This window comes from Ruditapes philippinarum, unplaced genomic scaffold (assembly GCF_026571515.1).
Source record: "Ruditapes philippinarum isolate M1 unplaced genomic scaffold, ASM2657151v2 ctg1821_1_1_1_1, whole genome shotgun sequence".
In the NCBI taxonomy this organism is placed as follows: Eukaryota; Metazoa; Mollusca; class Bivalvia; order Venerida; family Veneridae; genus Ruditapes; species Ruditapes philippinarum.
Window position 1 is genome coordinate 1 of NW_026860905.1, and position 21,325 is coordinate 21,325.

The 21,325-nt window shown below is 32.5% G+C and overlaps 1 protein-coding gene across 2 annotated transcripts; it reads left to right on the top strand.

Annotated features, from left to right (window-relative positions):
- Positions 1 to 4,822: 4,822 nt before the first annotated feature.
- On the top strand, positions 4,823 to 20,671 carry LOC132713861 (kyphoscoliosis peptidase-like). 2 transcript variants are annotated; one of them, XM_060696560.1, is made up of 10 exons: positions 4,823 to 5,273; positions 11,163 to 11,305; positions 11,800 to 11,981; positions 12,437 to 12,588; positions 13,161 to 13,238; positions 13,445 to 13,737; positions 13,933 to 15,404; positions 15,737 to 15,898; positions 16,491 to 16,502; positions 20,531 to 20,669. In XM_060696560.1, exons 2-10 carry the CDS (start codon positions 11,191 to 11,193, stop codon positions 20,615 to 20,617), a joined length of 2,553 nt encoding a protein of 850 aa, XP_060552543.1. In that variant the 5' UTR covers positions 4,823 to 5,273; positions 11,163 to 11,190; the 3' UTR covers positions 20,618 to 20,669. The 2 variants fall into 2 exon arrangements, with proteins under 2 accessions (XP_060552543.1, XP_060552544.1); XM_060696561.1 differs by lacking the exon at positions 16,491 to 16,502 and having other exon boundaries at positions 4,826 to 5,273; positions 20,531 to 20,671.
- The last annotated feature ends 654 nt before the right edge of the window (positions 20,672 to 21,325 follow it).

Below are 21,325 nucleotides of genomic sequence, written 5' to 3' on the forward strand. Positions count from 1 at the left end.
AAATCAATTATTTTACGGGTTGTCTTGATAGCACTGTACTGGCGCCGCAACACAACGATGGGTCGACAATTGAAGTTTGGGCTGGAAAATAATGACGGCTTTGAAAACAAGACTTACAGATACGATACTAACTCGGAACAAGTGACTGAAACAAGAGATGGGTTAAGTTTACGAACAATGAGTGAATCCAGTAGTTAAAGTGCTTATTTTGTTTTTATTTTGTCTGTATGCATATTGTATCACTTAAGTTGATATGAATTAGTGTTAATACTCATTTATAGCCAATTATAGGTTGGGCTATTCTGTTGCATTTGATGTATTTTTGGTCTTAGGAATGTTGAGTTGTTTTGTTAAGCGTTTCATTTTTTACAAAAAATGTACAATGCAATATTTATGCTGAATATTTCTTGAAATAAATAGCTTTATTTTTTACAGGAGTTTATTTCTACAGGGAAAACATTTATTCTCAAGATATCTACAATAACTTATTTTGTATTGAAATTATTTGTCAAAAAGTGAAGTTTACATAGGAAACGGTTGAGAATCATAAATATATGTAAATGTGCAATATATAATGTGCAATGTTTTTTTGGGGTTTTTTTGTTTTGTTTTTTAAATATTATAAAATGCAATATTGTTTTTAAAAGTCGGTAGTGTATTTTACAATGCAGTTCTCTCATTGTTTCCCGTTTTTTAATACAAGTCATTTTATAGCAAAATATATCCCAGATTCAAATATATGTTAAACCACGGATTTATATTACAGTGTAATATAAATCCGTGGTTAAACACGTAAAATTGACATTTTCTAGTGCAGGATAATCTGCATTTTTACATCCTGTTTACACCCCTGGAAGACAGGTCGCGTGCTTTACATGACGTCATACCTGCGCGCCTTTTATGAATGAACTGCATTCTTAAAATGACATTTTTGCCGTTATCACGTTGTTAATGCATATGTTACTGTAAGAAAAAGATCTAAATGAAAATGTTAAGTTTTCATAATTTATTTTCGAAAAATAATAAACATGTAATATGCAAGAAAAATAATCAAACACCGGTTGTCGTCACACACATACAGGAATACATGTATCTAGCTTTAGGGTAACTATTTAGCGGAATATCAGCAGAGCCTTGTTACCGCCTCGAGCTAGATATTCCAGTGTGTACCGGTAGCCGGTGTTAGATCCTTATAATATACAATAAGATATTTGACACGAAAATGCAAATGAGCATATATAATAATGAATAAACTTACTGTTGACACTAGTTTAATAGCTATTTTTTATGAATATTGATGAAATAGAGGAATTGGTCTGTTTCAAAATAATGTTAAATTTATTCAAGAATTTTTTTTGTATTATGTATACGTTATAAATGTATAATGTACAGATTAAATAAAGATAAGTAAACAGTGTTGTATTATTTAGAATTTCATTTAAAATTTGACAGGAAAATGTAATTATATCCTGCTAAAAGGAAGTAATATGACTGTACTGTATTGTCGTCTGCCAGCATGACCTTATCAGTTGATCATTCCTAGGAATGGAAATCCGATTAACAAAATGTTGCACAGCAAGAGTTTTTTTTTTACAGATTCCTTACAATACACCAGCGCAGGGCTCTAGCTAGAGCAACATTTGTAAAAGACGGATGTTGTACTATCTACACATTAAAACTGCGCATCATAAGCCATGCACATAACGTATTTGAGAAATTATACGGCCATCGTGTTTGTTTAGCAGTATTATATATGGAGCTTACATTTAGTTGTAAGCTGTATGCCTCCATCTTTATATCATTTAAAACCTTGAAAACATTTCGACTGTTTCAAAGTTTCTGATAAATGACTGCTGAATTTTTTTTTATACAGCTCTACATGTATATCTGCTGCAAAAATCATTGTCTGAATTAAAAAAATAATACAAATGTACGTCTAAAATGCTTGTGTGAAATAAAAAAGGTAGTTAATGAAATTGCCTAAAAGTGAATGGCGCATGATCGGAATCATTCTCAACGGATAAAACCCTTCTCAAAATAGCAGAATCATATTTTGATTCTGTTTACTTAGATATACAATAATTATGTGTGTTAAATGACAGAGACATTCTATTTCTCTTTTCTTCGTTCTAGGCTTAATAAGTGTCCATCTGTCCTTTCAAGCACTGCGAGTACGGACCCCGGAAATGTCACCATTTATGTCCTTAAATGTTATTATTATATCTACTAAAAGGTGACCTATAAATTTTGAATTCAGTAATTCACTGAACGATACTAAATATGTATGCAAGTCGATTATTTCGTACTAAGATTTAGCTTTATACCCTTTAATATAAATAATCAAATACTGTCATTGACGAAATATCCGTCCGGATAGCAGTTTAATATTTGGAACTGAATCAAATATTGACCTAGCTTTGAGTAATAAATTGCAGTTAAGAAAAGCTGTCAGCGAATTTATGAGATTTTAATAATTTCCCACATGTTATTTAACTTCTAGAGGTCATGTCAGGCAGACGACAATGAAAATTGCTTTCCGACCGAAAGTAAAAGGGAAATAACCTCTAATGACATAATTGAATTACTAGGTCAGCAAATAACAATGAATTATATAAACACCTCGGTCATAATTGGATTTTTTTTTATTATGAATAGAATGAAATAGATTTTGTATTTACTCCAGTTAAAAGGTTTCCAAATTACATTCACTGAGTTCAAGTTAAATTCTTATTTACATGTACGTAAAGTGATCTGTGCACATGACCCTTGTGGCTGAACGGTTGCCTTTAATGGTTGAAGCGTAAGAACTGCAGCCACCGTTTTCATCCCTGCGTGATCGTAAGAGGCGACTTAATGGGTTCGAGTAATTGGAGTCTGTGCATCTTTTAGCTTCAGCAGATGTGATGGTTTTGACCCTTGGTGTTGCTTTGAAGTTTGTATTACTAGAGGTTAGCCAAAGTCATCTTTCCTGTTTCGGCGCCATATGACCTATACTGTGTTGATGCGCAGTAAAACCAACCAAACAAACGATATGTGCATAGAGGCTGCAGCTTACACTTCCAGAAGGCCATATCCACCAATCACTTTAAATAGTAATTTATTATTACTGTAAACAGTATGGGATTTAAATCTTGAAAATACACATATGATTTATCAATATGTTTATTAATTGAATCACTCATCCAGACTTTTTTCATTATGTTTTGTTATTGAAAGTATTTTAGATGACAAATTGTAAGCTCCAATTGCCGTAAGAGAACAATATATTTTTTTGAAAATGTTGCATTATTTATAAAGCATATAAATTACATGCGATAATTATTCAAACTTTATTTCCAGTAATAATGTATAATTCAAAACCAGGCATGGTTTATATACATTGCATGCTTAATCACAGATCGATTTAAACTCAATACTACAGTTGTGAGAGAACTTCATTATGCATTAGAGAACAGTTTACTTTTTTACTAAAGAACTCATTAACTAAACTTTATTGAGATCTTATAACTTTGGAATGATAAGGTATAAATTATGTTTTTTTGCGGGGCGAGACGAAAGCTTCATCGAATGTTCAGAAATATTTGAAACTACCGTGCCGCCTTGACCCTAGATCCAGTGGCGTAATCAGCTCGATATCCACAAGTCATCTTAAATCATAACACAATAATTGAGCCGCGTCATGACAAAACCAACATAATGGGTTTGCGACCAGCTTCCGCGCAGTCTGATCAGGATCCATGCTGTTCGCTATCAGTTTCTTTACTTGTTATAGGGTCTGTAAGCGAACAGTATGGATCCTGATTAGACTGCGCGGATGCGCAGGCTTGTCTGGATCCATGCTGGTCGCAAACGCATTATGTTGGTTTTGTCGTGACGCGGCTCATATCATTTATCATGCAATATGTTTGTTTTGTCAAGGACAAAATCCTAAATTTCGTTGGATTTTAAATCACAAAACAAAACATCATATGTCCTAGACAGAACAAACATTGCATGATAAATAATTGTGTTATGATTTAAGATGGCTTATAGGCCCATTGGGTCGGGTGTGGTTGTGTTATTTATAATCTATAAATAACCATAATTTGTATGTACACATACGTCACGATTAAAATACAGATTTCTGATCTGATCTGATCTACTTGTACGCCACACGGCGAATGATATTGTCGTCCAAAGTATCAAGGATAGAATCGGTCATTTTTCTTTTGCAAGAAAATAATGCGGTATTTTCTTTAATGATTCTGCCAAAGACTTTTATTACAAATAATATAAAGCTCCACGACAGAAAAAAATGAAAAAGCAAAATAATCATTTATCTCAAATTAAAACCGAAAACAGTTTATTCATTTACATATTCTTTAATCAAACACAACTTATTTGTTTAAGTTCAATGGTCTTCTAATGCTTAAGTCAAATAAAATAAATATATGTTCTTTTCTGTCCTACTTTCCGATAAGATCTACATGTAAGAACAATGTAATTAAAACAATAAACTTCTCGTTCGTGTCCTAAGACTGCATGCAGGCTTTAATAGCAGAAAAGACAGTAAATTTAATTAAGGAAGAAGAAAAAAAGTTTTATTGATATTGGTTCTTTATAATAAATCTTTCACCGCCTCATTGAATGAAGTAGTTAAATAACAAATAAATTACAACATGATAGTTGAAATTTAAATACAGCAATTGATTGTGCCGGCCGCATTGTTTACATTATTTCGATCGTAAACTTCTGTTCAATATTGATAAATTATTATGTACCCTAAAACTATTTTTGTATTCGGTGGCATTTAAACCAAATTGTAAATAATGTACAAGACTGTAGGCTAGTTGACAATTTGGTAGCATTACAAAAATTTAATTATTGAAGACTTCTTTGTTTATTTTGCTCATAATGGGAATTTGTGCCAATATTTTCAGCATTTTCATTGTGAATGTCATTGTTTCTACGTTGAAAAAAGTTTAAACAGATAATGAAATACAAAACCTCAGGAGACTATAGGAGTCGCCAATAAATCGGAATTGTTCCATACAGGTATTATTGTACTTGTATTGTTATTTCTCAAAGATTGATTGGCGATATAAAGGACTTTAATTGTGTGTTACGAGAGTGTATATAATTATACCATACTTTAAATTGTCGCTCAAGCGGGTTTTTAAAAAAATTAAATTATGCAAGACAAGCGAAAATTGTTAAACGGCTGAAATAAGTTAAGTTTTTCTTCTTCTCCCTGCTGCGGACATTTTGTGGATAACGGAAGATAAATCGAAAAGGTAACTAGTATATTTTCGTCTATATTTTTAATTATATTCTTATTTATATATGTATGAATGTTTTATGTTTTAAGCGTATCTAAACAAGACGCATATTTGTGAATTATTGAGAATACTAAACGGGATTTTAGAATGCAGGATACGTTTACGTTCAGTGTTGTCCTCGTCAGTTCATGTGACTGGTTATATAGTTATTTATTATCACAAAGTATTTGTCTTTATTAGTTGTATTGTAAATATGCAAATTGGGATTAATAGTGAAGTCCCTATGTACTAAAATTTTCGTTTTTCCCCGACCGAAGTGTTCCATAAATGGAAAACATATAAAATATGATTTAATACTTAATTAAGGTCCAATGAAAGTATAAAGACAATTCAAAAGATAAACGGAAAATTGGTCTGCTTAATGGTTAACACCTTTAAATTTGAAATACCTTTTTTTTAAAACATTTTATGTAAGTGAATATTTTTTGTAATATAACCGGAAGAAACGTTAACACTGTTAAGATTGGACTATATGATATGATTATGGAATGTGATTTAATTTGAATATTGTGTATGGTGATATATTTTGTACAATTTTGAAATATAGTTTTCTGCTCTGTTCTGTTCTGTTCTGTTCTACTCGGTTCTGTAATACGAGAACGTATAAAAAATTCAATTTGACATTTGCTAAACAAACATAATAATGAATTGGATCTTGATTCTGGCATTAACATAAAAGATTCAATACGATTAAACAGTTTTATCAGGATTATTATAAAGGAAAGTATATGTTTAATGCGGTAAAATCCCTCTTGCTTGACCTCACGTCTTCACCGTTAATTGAAATTCTACAATAAGTGCAATAATTAATCGAATGAACACCTCTTCGTTATATTAAATTATTGATGAGTTTTTTCGTCTACTGTAATAGGTGTTATAATATATTGTAATGGGAGGGGTATTAAAGCTACAGGTTAAGATTAATGCCGCTGTCATTGGGTAGAGAACACATATCTAATTTACCGGAATTATTAGAGGTATTTAATTCAAAATATTGCCTATATTGTTTCAAATTTTGACTATTCTAACTTTGATTTTATCTACATTTATTGATAAACTTGTCGCATATGGTTGATATATACAGAGATAATAAATTATTCTTGGATAGTTTTCTATGCAATAAATATGTAAATTCCATTATGTATGTTTTAAAGTTTGGATTATGACTGATATACATGTATGTAGTGTTTTACTTTTTGATCAAACGTACATAATAAGCATTTGGATCTTCTACGTATACATGTAGAACAATATAGAGTGACTACTACATCCTAAGTTTTTTTTTAATTGTAAAAGCCTTGATCCATATTTTCTCATTACCCCATCAAATCTCATTTTCCTTTATTGTGTTTTTCTATATTTTCTCGATTTGAATTTCCAAGATCATATTTATTATTTTCATTTGCCCTTCTATGATAATTGATATACTCTCTAAAAACTTAAATTGAATCATTTTTTCTACTATGTATGGTAGTTTTTAATAATATGTTGTAACTGTTTTTTAAGCTATCTATCCAAATAGCGCAATTAACTTTTTTTAAATGCTTTTTTACGCTTATTGCGTGCCACACGAACCTTTTAACAACCATATAACGTAACAAAAAGATAAAAAGAATACTATTGGTTATTTGATTTTCCATTGTAATAAAAATGAATGAAATTCTATTGCAAATTTAATTTAGATCAAAAGCAAATATTTGTTTATTTATTATTACACTGATATTTTTGTTGAATTTGGAGTCACATCGTTATTGTTAAGGCCAGCTTGACGCATTATTTCAGGTCACTTTTTATAAGGCAACTCGAAAGCTTCCCTACATGACAAATTACTATGATCATAGTTTAATTCGAATAAGGAGTTTAATAAGCCTCTTACAATATTGTATTCGTACATATTTATATTAACTATATATACAAGCGGAATATCCTCTTAACTTTTATCATATACTCCAATCAGTATACTCTAATTGCCTGCTTAACTTTAAAGGGACTCCCTCGAGTTTTTTTTTACTTGATGGGACTGGATTATTTTCACGATTGTTATGTACCATTTGATGTAAGTTTATAACGATAGCTTATGAGCAAATTTTTAGATTATTTCCTCACCCCGTTTTTCAAGAATAATAATTTTTATTATGTAAAATGTCCCAAAGATGAAAAGCGTGAAGTTAGGTCAACAATAGCATAAAAATCGTAGTTCGATTTTATTCTGAGTATATTTCAACACCAACCTTTGCAGATTTTTTCATTTGAAGTTTTTCACATGATCCCTGTAAGATTTTCAAATTTTATATTTTTAGGCTTTTTGACCTCAGTGGAGTTCCTTTAACTGCTTAACATGATCTTACCCTTTCTTAAAATCAGCACGAACTGAAAATATCAAGAATACATATTAAAGCGAAGATCAGATTAAAAGATCGCTATAATATTTGTATTTATGATTTTTTAAACAGAAATGGCTATAACCGTTTACTTATCCGATTTAGATATCATTTTAAGTTTTAAAACTGGATATAAAAATAATTTTATTATTTCATGAGAACAGCTGATAAGCTTTTTACCCTAGTTTAACTTCATAAATCTACATAAACATTTAATATATCAAGGCACCGCCGGTAGGGGATCTATCGCAATGTAGCAATCCTATGTTAATACGCTATCTTTAAGTTTATTTAAATTGGAATTAAATAGTCTCAGGTTGAACAGATAAACTAGGCCTAGTTATAAAGCTCTTCTGTTATTTTAATCCTTTGTGGCCACAATCAATAAATTGTATTGTTTTAATTAAATAGGGCAAAAATTGATTAAAACGTCGACCACAAAGGATTGTTTTAGTTCATTCAGTGTCTCTTTAAAGTAATGATATGTTTTATATCATTAATATTCTTGCAAGCTTAAGGTGACTAAGGTCACAAAAGTCATATGAGATTTATTATAGGTGTAGATCGTTCTTACACTGGCTATAAAAGTTATATCATGCAAAATTTGATAAATTGTCAACAAGGGCGAATCAAGCGCTTAAGCTGAACCAAAGAGAACAAATAATAAACGGCAATATTATGTATTTCTGGCTTCGAGTACCAGTTGTAAGTTTGAATCCCACTTTGTATGTTAAATACATGCGAAGCTTGCAAATGGAAAACAAAAAACCAAAAAAACCAAAAACATCTGCCAACTGTAATGATGGAATGTTTTCTTATAGTAGTACTTGTGGAACTCAAATCCTTACAATAATTAAATAAATAATGTCAATCAATAAATTGATATAACTGATAGATAAGGTCATTCATTAAGGAATAGATGCGGCAATTTAACAGTTTTTCTCACTAGCGACATGTTTTCGTATCATTTAAGTTTTATTCGCCGCTGTTGGTTTTTGTAAGGAAGAGATGTGAAATCTTCCGAGAAACATAATTTGATCGTGTAAGGTAAATGTATGTACACGTATGGTACATAATAACCATGTAACCTTCTAATACGCTAATAGATATAGTACACGAGAAAGAATAAAAAGTGATTATCATGACAGTCGAGCTTGCAGAAGAAATTTGGTCACGAAGTTGGCTATGCAGAGATAGTTCTCTTTCTTGTCTCAACACCATCATTTCATGCTTTCAGTAACTGGAAATAAGCACATCCCGGAAATTAAAAAATGGTTGTGATTGAAAGCATTTTCATGAGATGCTAAGAAATAGCAATACCAATTTAGTAACCATAACCAGTTTAGTTTATTCTTAACCAAATTATTGAAGCATACGCAAATGTGTGTGTTTTTTTACAAAAATTAAAGTATTTATAAGTAATGTGTTGGAGCGTTTACACAACATTTACTGATGGATATTTTTTGTAAATGTTCACGATTTCGTAACCTAAAATGACATGATGTAGCCAAAGTGTAACCGCCACGTGCCCGGATGATAGCCTCACCCTTTCTCCTCGTACTACCAGTAAGGCGTCTAGCTATTGCGATTTTGAGGTAAATTTTGACATTCTTGGTGCAGAGCTTGTTCCAGGTTGACTACAGGTGGTTCATACCATTGCCCAAATAAAATTGAAAATTTCAGCTGTGGTCATGTCAAAATTGAGGCCAAATGCCGGGTGTGTTAAATTAATTTCCAGTTTTGCGTTGTATATCATACTAATAAGTGATCTGTTATAATTGTACAACTATGTACAAGATGTAACACATGCATATTTTAAGACCATTTTTTAGACCATCACACTCTAAAATGCTGGTTAGAAATAAGTTTTTTTTTTATTTTCTTAAATGTCTAGTCGGGAACTTATGGAACTGTAAACGGTTATAATAAAATCTGATCGCTAATCCTTGAACTGAAAACAATCACATTTAAGGCCAATGACCGTTAAATTTTGCAAACTTGCAATATTGTAAATCAAGATCAGAGAATAAAAGAAAACTATAACTCGTAAAAACATTATAATAGTATAAAAGAAATATTTAAGTATAGCACACTTATATGTCGCCAGTCAAATATCAACAACCCTTGTATGATCAATTTAAATTAAGTATCGATTACTTTTTATTAACATTAATGATTACTTATTTTATAATCATTGAACGCAGAATGAAAACCATAGTCGCTTAAAAGCCGTACTGTAGTGCCCATCCTAAAAACGCACTGAAGACTCCGTGAGTCCCACAAGACACCGTAAAAACTCAGTATAAGCTCAATAAATGATATGGGACGACCACCTGAAAATACTAATTGGTAAACAAAAATGCATCGGGGTTCTTAGAACGACTACAGCGTTTTCCGAAAAATATCCGTCTTGGTGGCCGATATTTAACGCCATGTTAGCGTTACGGGGGTATGATGAAGCAAAAACTGTTATAGTTGAAGATATACTTCTTTAGTTATTCCTTTGATATTGTCCGCTTTTGGCTCACTACCTTAAAATGCACAATAGGGGTACTTTATACATTTTGTATTGTTTGACAAATTGGCAGATTTTCATATTGAAACAAAATAACACCTTCATGACTATTTACATATGCTTGTTGTCGTGTTTAGGTAAAATAAAAACTAATAGTAAAACTTTACGATGACAGTTTACGATTGCATGTCCGCTTTAAACTAGTAAAGATGATAAATTCAGTAAAAGTATGAATTATTAAATACTTTGCACAACTAACTACTAATAATACATGTGTATAGCATTACATTAGAACCAAATATAATGTCGGATAGACTTTTTTACAGATGTTCATTACTAACCGTGTCTATCTCCTTCCCCGACCAAATTTGTATGATTAATTTTGATAGTTTGAGGGAATTCAGAATCAAAATACGAAACTTACAGCGTCCAACCAGAGCTTGGTCGGTGAACATCACTATTAACGTTTAATATACATGTATTGATAGGTTATGTACCTGGTCTGTTAGCTGTTTGATGTATCTCATAGTGAATCGATTAAAAAATTTGCAATATATAATACTTAAGTTTAAATACAAAGGCACATTTATAAACAAAAGTGTTTTTTTTCCAAGTTATATTAAAGCACCTACTGATTAATAATTCATGTTTAGGTAATAAAACCTGCTGGTCAACATATACAAACTGCTGATGAAAAGAAAACTAGTTGACCTTATAAGAGAGTTTGAAGACACTGTTTGCCAATATGATTATACCGGATATAGATACATGTTTAGTTTCTTACATCACGCACAGAAACAAATATTTGCAGAAATAAATGTAAACACTCCATTTCAAAATTTGAAATAGTTTCAAGATGCGAGAGAAAATTTAATTTGGTTCGGATTCACTTTCAGATTGAAAAAGTTATGTTTATTCAATAGAAAATGTGATTAAATATTATTTCAGGAAGGGGTATAAAGTAGAAGGACCTAAGATGATGAACGCATACAATATGGACGCTTCTAGTCCGCCAATTCTGTTCCATGGTTCCTCAAGACGCAAGGAAAAGGAATTCTGGGAAACAATTAAAAGTCACCTGATATACAAAGGTTTGGTTTTTTTTAATGTATAAATCATTAACACATTAAACCAATTTCTTTTTGTTTTTCATAGTACCAAACTGAATTAAGATACAAGGCAGTTTATGTGGAAGCAGATACTTAATATTAAAGTCTTCAGATTGTATAACAATTTCATTAACAACGTACCTTGTAACTCTCGAATCAGACAAAATAATATCGGGCAAAAAATGGCCATAGACAATAACTGGAGAAAGTATGCTGCGTATATGATTCAAACTAGAAATTCGTAGCTCCTTGATTCATTGACCTTAAAATGAACAAGGATGCGCGACATTCCCCAACAATCAATATGTCATTCTCTATCTTTGACATGAAAGCAGACACTTATTTAGTTACAATTATTAATATATCCAGGCACTGATGTTGGAGATTTAAAAGCATCATTTCTTGTTGCCATCATACTATTGTTGTGATACATAACACGTGTTTATGCTTAAAATAAATGATATCATATACCGTAGGTTTTTATGACAAATTTCCGACTCCAAGACTTTTACGTGAAGCACAAGAAGAGTACAGAAGCATTCACCTGGAACCGCCCCTAGATGCCACAGGCAAACCACTCCCATATCCGGCACTTACAAATAAAGCCGAAATCATAAACCGAGATGCCATTGAAACTGTAGACTGTCATGCATTAGGGGTATGTTTTTAATTACGTAGTTACTTTTACTTTAACTTTTACATTTTATTTAAAGTAAAAACAGTTGACATACTTTTGCTTACAATACTGAATTTGGACAAGATGGGCATGAATGAAGGGTATCAAACATATAATTGTATAAATACTGTACAAATTTTATTGTACCTAGTATCAAATAAAAAAAAAGATTAAGGATATGCATATAGCTCTCCTTAAAATTGGAATATACAAACTGGTAAATGTCATTTGCACTTGTGCTGATTTGTCAACCTTTTATGTATCTTTAAACTGTAAGCCCTTAAGCTTTTGAGTCTATTCTTTCTTCAATGTATGCTCTTCTAAGCGTATATATGATTAATATAAAATATTTTTCGAAAACTTTTTTTGGGAGGTTAAATTAAATTTTGTTAGAAACTTTTATACATATTTTAAATTTGGGTATTATATTTTGACAGGCACCAAGAGTCTTGGCGTATGAAGACATGTACAAACTTGTTAAATACCTGACAGGTGAATGTAACAACGATGTAGAGAGACTTCGTGCTATTTTCCGCTGGATAGCTTCACAAAATCTTAAACAGTGGCATGACGAGGTGTCCTTTAACAGGTATAACTTAATTTTGTCAAAGTTTACTGTTGAAAGTCATTTATGTATTGATAACATACAATTGAGACAATACATACCCGGTATTATACCCCATAATTTATTGGTATGTTATATAATAGGTTCAAATACCCGATCAAAATGTGTTTATACTTATTTTCGGTTAAACCTAATTGGTAACAGTATATGTCGGTTATGTTTCAGTAGACAATTCCGTTACGTTTATTCAAGGAATATTTGTCAGTCATAACTAACAACTTATCAACATACTTTGTACTTTGTTATAACTTAATTTCTACTCCTTCGGGATTATAGATTCCAGCGCTTTTAAGTGTTGAAAATTGAGTACCACTCAAGCCGGTGCTAGGGTGCGTGAGGGATGTTGCACTTTTTCATTATCTCTCATGTACAGACTCAATCAAACCGAGTCTGCAATTTTCATGCTTTCGAGGGATCACACTTTACCCATCTTTTTTTGGCATAGATTTTATAACGGCTACTGAATTGTCAAATAATGAAACTTATTTTGGTTGATAATATGTAACCGTTATAAAACCATGCATAACTATTTTCAGGGATTCGGCAGCGTATTACCTTGCAAGAATAAGGGCAAAGAAGGCCAACCATAACCAGCTGCTACAACGCATGTGCAGGTAATAATAATAGTAGATCGATGCAAATTCTCCCTTGAAGTAGTGAATAAAATGTAAACCAAGATCTTAATAACTTACTATTATACTAAATTTCTTTTTTCTTTATAAATAAATATTGTGAAATGATATTCTTTTTAGAATAAAAGACATCAACTTTTGACTGCTTACGGACATTTATATATAAATTTTATCTTATCTATCACCAGTTTGGCGAATATTTACTGTGTGAAGATACGCGGTTATGTGAAAGGTGTTGACTATGGGCTAGGCCACGAGCTAACTGAGTGTGATTCCACGTGGACAGCTGTGCTTGTAGACGGATCTTGGCGCCTTCTCGATGTATACTGGGCCACGTGTCATCGCGTGCACTCCGGAGATAGTTCATGGGAGCTGATAGATGATGGTCAAAGTGATATCTCATCATTAGCTTCGACACCACGTGGAACTCCAAAAATATCGAAGACAGAATACGCCTATAATGACTACTATTTCTTAACAGGTTGTTCTTTATATCATTATAATCAGTTCTCATAATAGCTTCATTTTCCTTTAAACCCTTTCCCACAAAACCCGGGGTTTGGTTTACCCCTAATCAACGTAAAATTTTGGTTCTGTAACGACGATTTTTTGTTTTAAGTAAATTAATAAATCAATTCGATCAGTTGTTCATGAATCTACCGTACTATAATTCCAGATCCAGAACAGTTTATCTACTCTCACTTCCCCATCGATGAGAAGTGGCAACTTCTGGCAAGGCCAGTCACCCTCGAAGAAGCCAAGCGGATGGCACTGTTAAAGAGGAACTTTTTCAGCATAGGAATGGATATAATTTCACATCCACGTTACGTTATTGAATGCGATAACGGTGAAGTACAGGTTACATTTGCAACTACAAGCGACGTCAAGACGAATTTCAAGTACGAACTTTATGTTGAGTCGGACGGAGGAAGTCTTGAGGAATTACACAACCTAAGTTTGGACAGATACGTATTCTTGGAGAAGGTTACAAAGGAAGGCCTTCTAAACGTTAAAATGCGATTTCCTGCGATTGGAAAATACAAGCTCAAGATTCTTGCCAAGGAATATGACGAGCGATCATTCTATTACACCGTGACGTACATCATTGACGTCTTAAGTCCAATGGATAACTGTCGACCTTTACCTAAAAATGAAAGAGGAGAATGGGGTCCTGGTTTGGAAACAGAAGAACTTGGTCTTGAACCAATCACGCACGATTCTGGAGAGGTCCCGACCGATGATGGAAAGGCTGAAGTAAGATTTGGAATGTCTAAAGCTGTAGAATTTAAACACAAACTTGTTACAGGAGACGATCAAGAACTTGCACACAGAGTTATACATCGAGTGGAGAATTCCGAAGCTGTTTTTAACATTAGAGTTCCTGATGAAGGCGAATATGCCTTTAACGTGTATGCCCGAGAAGAAGGGGAGAAAGGTGAATACCCAAATGTGTGTAATTATCTGTTGAAATGTGATGAGGAACCCGAAGATAAACACGCCTTTCCTGACGTAGGTTCGGACAAACTTGGACCAACCCCTGCCTTTGCAGATTTTGGTATGAAAAATATTTCTATCATGCCTGCCCTGATGTTAGCACCAGTTACTGGGGAAGTCACTTTACAGTTCAAACTGTCTCACGAAGCAGTCTTTATACCGGAACTATTGTTACACAACGATGATGGGTCCAAGTCGGATTTCTCAGAATACACCATGTGGGATATTTTAGCCGGTGTTGCAACTTTTTACATCACCCTTCCTAGAGTGGGAATGTATAGCCTTGCAATAAGGGCTAAGCCATCTGTCGATGCAGAGCATTTTACTCCAGTTTTCCATTCAATTGTAGATGCCATCATTCCAAAGAAACAATGCCTGCCTTGTCCACAACAGTCTATTGATTGGCCTGCTGAGTGCCACGTGCTGAAACCACTTACTGGCGTTCTTGCAGCGCGAGAAATGATTCATTTTGAAATTGATTTTCCAAAAGCATACGAGCTAATTGCAACAAGTGGTAATGGCTCGAAGCTCCTGAAAAGGAACTCGACTGGCCTATGGGAAGGAGAGGTATTGGCAGGAAACGAGGACTCTGTGGTAACAATATCAGTACGATATAGTGAAAGAGACGAATATCACTATATCCTAACATACAAGGTAAATCACTTAACTCTTTACAAGTTAAATTGTATCTTAATCTATAAGGTAAATCACTGTTCATACATTAATATACTTAGTAAACTGAAAATAAGTGTTGAATTTGGTGAATAGGACATAAAATCTCGTTGCAACTGAATGAATAAATGTATCTGAAGTTACAATTGAATTCATTTTTTTCTTTTAATGAATACGAAGTGTGCCATAATATGATACTACTGCTGTTTTCATATTTTTCTTATTTAGCACTCTAACGAGTTAATAAACTAATCATCCATCCAAGTCATAAGGATTATATATGATATCCTGACAAGATTGTGTATTTTTTTCAGGTCATAGATAGAGATGAGATTGTAGGTGAGCGACTTCGTCAGTTAGATCGTTACAAAGACGCCGTGGCGAGGGCTGAAGCAATGCGAGAAGCTGGCAAGTTGCCAATGAACTTTGACTGGTCTAAACTGGAGGATATGAACGATGATGAACTGGAGGAGTTGGTAAGCTGACGTATTTGCTTCTTTGTAAATGTATAATATATTTTACCTTTGTATGTCTCGTCTAAACATCCCCTCTCATCCTCAATTCATTATAAACATCATGCTGAATACTACGCCTGCTTTTTTCTCGCCTTCCTTTTTTCTTGAGATGTTTCTTTTTCACCTTGTTTCATTTTAATGTTTAATTTCACTTCCTTTTTTTGCAATCCTGATCTCACTACAGAGTTTAAATTTAATGTATGTGCTAATTAATTGTAACTTTCTTAACCATGATAACGTGGAATAAGTTAAATGTAAGAAACGAGTCCTAATTCGTAATTATATATTAATTATTGTATTATCACTTAACTTTTGTTCTATTTTGTTAATTTTTAAACTTCTGTGTTAAAAAATTACAATAATTTGTGTAATATATGTCTTCTCTAAGATTGAATTGTTAAAAGGTATTTAACACGCTGCTAAATTCTTTTATTTAACACGCTGCTTGTCGTCGCTAAACTTTCCCGCGTCTGATCAAAATCATGGCTTCTGGCTGCATACAGAAATCATGCAAGTCATTTTATCGTGCAAAACTGTTTCTCTATTTACATAGCTCGGTGTTTGGGTGAGTATACTATATACTTCTTTCAGTTTGCATCACATTCTTTCCTTGTTTTGTGATATGGTATAAATTATAATTTTACTATCCATCTGACAGCATTTTTCATTTTTCATACCAGAAAACTCCGTAGTTTCGAAATAGAAAGTTTGATAACATTGTAGATTGTTGAAATATTTATTAAAATATTCTTTCATACTTAAAGACATATAAAATGTTGGTATACAATATATTGATAGGTTAATATCGAGGGTTCAAAAGTAAAAGGTGCCAACTTCAATTTTTGTCAAAAATGACATTTTGGTTTTATTTACAAGTATTTGATGCAGTCTTTCATTTGGAAAAAAAACTACTACTAGTTATGTCCATATAAGGGCAAAAATGACAGAAAGTTATTTGGTTGCCATCTAGTTTCAGATCTAATTTGTACAGGTAAAAGGGTGCCAAGTTCAGTTGGTGTCATCAAAATAACAATTCTTTGCGGTAAAAAGTGCCATCTTTACTAGGACCCTTTTACAATAATACTTTTGTGCCAACATTTAATAGTTTTATATAACAGGAAAAGGTGCCAACTTTCCTTGGAACATTTTACCGCTAATGTTTACAACTAAACCAGCAATACATACTTATTAAATCATTGTGGAAATCTAATGTCAGAAAGACTGCTAGATCAAAAGGACTTGAATACATTAACAAACATGGAAAAGCGGTCAAAGAGAGATCAGTCAAAAAAGTAGATTGTTCAAAATGTAGGTTTCAAATGTACAGAGAACATTTCTAAAGAAGAAAGAAAGGATATCTTTTCAAACATACTGGGCAGTTGGCGATTTATAACAAACAGAGACAGTTCATTTGCAGCAATGTTGAAAACAAAGCTCCTTGAAAAAAGTTCTACAAGTAGAAGAATAAAGAAAACTGTCTCAAAATTCTTACTTCCTCTCCTCCACTGAAAAGAAAGTGCGGGTGTGCAGAAATTTCTTTATGAAAACGCTTGATATAGGGAAAAAGACAGTCGAATGCGCAATTAAACAAAAAGAATGTTGGGGGTGTTTGTTGGGACTGACAAAAGAGGAAAAGGATCACCTGCTAATAAGACATCAGTGCATTTGAGAAAGAGCACATCGAAAGTTTTCCAACGGTAGATTCTCACTATACCAGAAAAGACACAACCAGAAAGTATTTGCCACCTGATCTAAGCATACGAAGAATGTATTCATTAAATGCTGACAAATGCAAAGAAATGGTCAAAACTTTGTGTTACAGAAGCAGTTTTACAGAAGTATATTCTGTAGGGAGTACCAACTTGTCATTCTTCCATCCCAAAAAAAGACCAGTGTCAGGTGTGTAACAATTTATGACAATTTGAAAAGTGAGGGAACTTTTGAACATGGAAACTGAAAACAATTATCATGAACACCAAAACAGAAAGCAATTATCAAGGGTCGAAAAGGAAAATGACAAAAAGAAAGCCAAAACTGACCCTTGTTATAATTGTAACTGCATTCGATCTACAAGCTGTGTTAAACAACACCATGCAGTCTAATTGGGGAGCTCTATTACGAACGCAAACTTTGTTGCTACAATCTTTCCTTTTATGATCTTGGGAATAAGAACGGTACATGCTACATACGGGATGAAATGCAGGGCAAACGAGGCTCTAGTGAAGTCAGCACATGTCTTTTTCTACATTTGAATTCCATCGTTAGTAAGTTATCTGGTGTTGAAGAGGTTACACTGTACAGTGACACTTGTGGAGGACAAAAAAACCGAAACCAGTATGTTGCTAGCTGTTTGGTCCACTGCATTCAACATCTCAGTGATACTAATCTTAACATCATAAACCAAACATTTTTTAGAGAGTGGCCATTCTGAAATGGAATGTGATTCAATACATGCATCAATTGAACATGCAAAGAAGTTAACGAAAGTCTATGTTTTCTTCCCAATGGAAAACAGTAGTCAGATTAGCTAGACATAAGCAGCCATATGTAGACGTTCCATTGAAGTATTTTGATTTCATGGACTTCAAACAATTCAAAAAGAGAAAAACTTTGGGCCAATGAAGACTGATGTAAGTGGAGAAAAGGTGAACTGGTTAAAGATAAAGTGGATTCAAATTCGTAAAAATTGCCCAGATTGTATTTTTGTATGTCATGATTTTGATCATAGTCGTTTGAGGGAAATAAAGATCACTTCCAAAACAAGCAGAAGAAAACAGAAAGTACCATTAAGGCAACCTCCACAAGCATATAAAGAGAAACTACCAATATCTGCAGCGAAAAAGACAGAATTGCTTTCGCTAGTAGCTTCAGGGACAATTCCAAAGGAATATGAGGAGTATTATAAAGCATTGCCTTGTAGCAAAACTGTTAAAGATACGCTTCCCGTTCCATCGGTCAGTGAAAGTGATGACAGTGATAACTGATGAATTCTGACTGTTGACATTGTTTTGAGTTTAAACAAAAGGAAGCGAATTTGAAAATTTCCAGAAAAGAAACAGCAGTAACATTATGATTTGGTTGTAACAGAAGAGTGTATGTGTTATTTCAAAGTAACTGTTCATCAGGAGAATAACATATATTTAAAGTGTTGCAATATGCTGTTTTCATAATGTAAGCTAGAAATTACATGTACGTGTTTATACTAAGAAACCGTTAAGGAAATGGATTTCAGGCTTACACCTTAACATTTTTAAGCCATTAGTACTTTAAACAAAATGGTAATGCATTGGTTTTGAATTCCTTCATTTTTAATGTTAGAATATGACATCACAAGCAAAAACTTTAACTGCCTGCACCTTTTCAGTACTTCTAAGTTCTAAAATCATTGATGTGTGAATGGTTATTGCCATTATAGTTTTGTTGTTACATAAATTTCATTGAAGATGGCTTCTTATTTTGTACATAAAATTTTGTTGTACTAGTTACCCATGTTAGTATTTTCAAGTGGGAAAAGGAGCTAACTTCCTTTGACACCTTTTACCCCAGGAGATAGATCACGTTAGTGCACAAGAAAATATGGGTAAAAGGTGTCATCTGCAGTTGGCACCTTTTCCTTCTTCTGACAAGTACATTTTTAAGTTACTAAGTGTACTTGGCACCTTTTACCACTAGAGATTCCTTCATGTTAATCTTTTCGCATTTTTTATTTAAAAAAATAAGATGTTTCTCCGACTTCTATTGTGTTAAAACACTAGTTCCACATAAATGAGTGATATTTCTAGCAACAGAAAACAAAATCTGTTACAATTTATTTCAGAATAAAAAAATAATTTGAAAATTCACTTTTTGTGATTTTCTCGAAATAAGAAAAATGGCAGTTGGCACCTTTTACTTTTGAACCCTCGATATGAAGTTAGGTACATTCTTCACACCTATGGAAAGCTTATCTTATGTAGGACCTATATAAGTGTGATAACAATTACAAATATAATGTACTGTAAATTTTTATCATACTTATATATAGATACATGTAGATACATAGATATATATACATATCAACAAATATACAAATCAAATATATATAGTCTGAAGAATACTTAAAGTATGGCATTTGGAATTTAGCCAGTGATTTTATGCATGTGTTTTTTCCTTCTTTTATCGTATGCACTTGGTTCACTTGAAATGTATTTATATCTGGGTATTGGTACTTTGCTATTGTCATATATTTGTCATAATGGTTATGGATGATAAAGAATTACCTGCATAGTTTTACAATATATCACTTTTTGTATGTCTATTACACTCATGCATCCATACAATTGATGTCAAGTACAAACATGTATTTAAACAGGTGTACACTCGTGACACTGTCGCTTTTAAAAACTTTTTTTTTTCAGGAAATCATGTCATAAATTTAAGACATAACGCCATTTTAGTATTATCATAAATACAATAATTTGTACTTATAATGAAATCATGTTATTTTAATAATATGTAGATGAAGGTCTTTATATTCTGAAATACTAAAGATGGAATATTATTAAATTGACGTACCAGAAATCTATTATAATGTATTTCTTGGAATAATTTCAGGAGAACACGAAATGTACGCAAACTGTGTTAACATTGCTCACTGCCGATCTACAGCTTACCAGCCAATACTTGTATTACGGGGAGTGATACAGAAATCGGAAAACAAAGTATTCGGATAATAAAGTATTCGGATAAAGAATCTGTATTACTGTGCTTGTGTTAAAACTGTTACTAAATGATATTACTGCCATTAGAATCTATGTGATAAAGTTTTGTAACTGATATATGATGATATTATAGACGTGAACCTCTGTGATATGTATGCTTTCATAGATAACATTGTATGGACTCGGAGAAATTTCACAGTGTTGTGTAAAATGTAATAGTTTAAGTGTAGCTCTGTTTACTAGATTTATGTTTTTAGCAGGTGAATTCATTTTAATTGTATTAATGATGAATGTAGAAAATATTGTCAAGAAAATATTGACCAGTAGTTCCATTGGTCAGACAACATGTCCTTGTTATATTAAAAATACAAACACCTTTTTCTTTATTTCAACATTTAGTTTACGCATTTGACAATATGTACTTTGCCATATTATCATACATTGTAATTAGGTAAAGGTCTTAGAAAATTCATATTTATTTGATACCTGTATATGCTTTAACGTGTTTTTTCCAATGTGCCAAAGTCATTTATTTTAATTTGTGATCACAACTTTTCGTATGTATTTTCTTCAATAAAGTATAATCATTTGACACATATATTTGTTTTTTTTCATAATTTTTGTCAGCATCATGATGACTCATGTTGTTTTTAACATTGAATGAATATTATGTATCGATTCAAGGGAG

Coding starts and splice junctions, on each gene's coding strand:
- LOC132713861 (XM_060696560.1), top strand. CDS start 11,191: ATGATGAACGCATACAATATGGACGCTTCTAGTCCGCCAATTCTGTTC. Junction 11,306..11,799: donor AAGTCACCTGATATACAAAG/GTTTGGTTTTTT, acceptor CATATACCGTAG/GTTTTTATGACAAATTTCCG. Junction 13,738..13,932: donor TGACTACTATTTCTTAACAG/GTTGTTCTTTAT, acceptor CTATAATTCCAG/ATCCAGAACAGTTTATCTAC.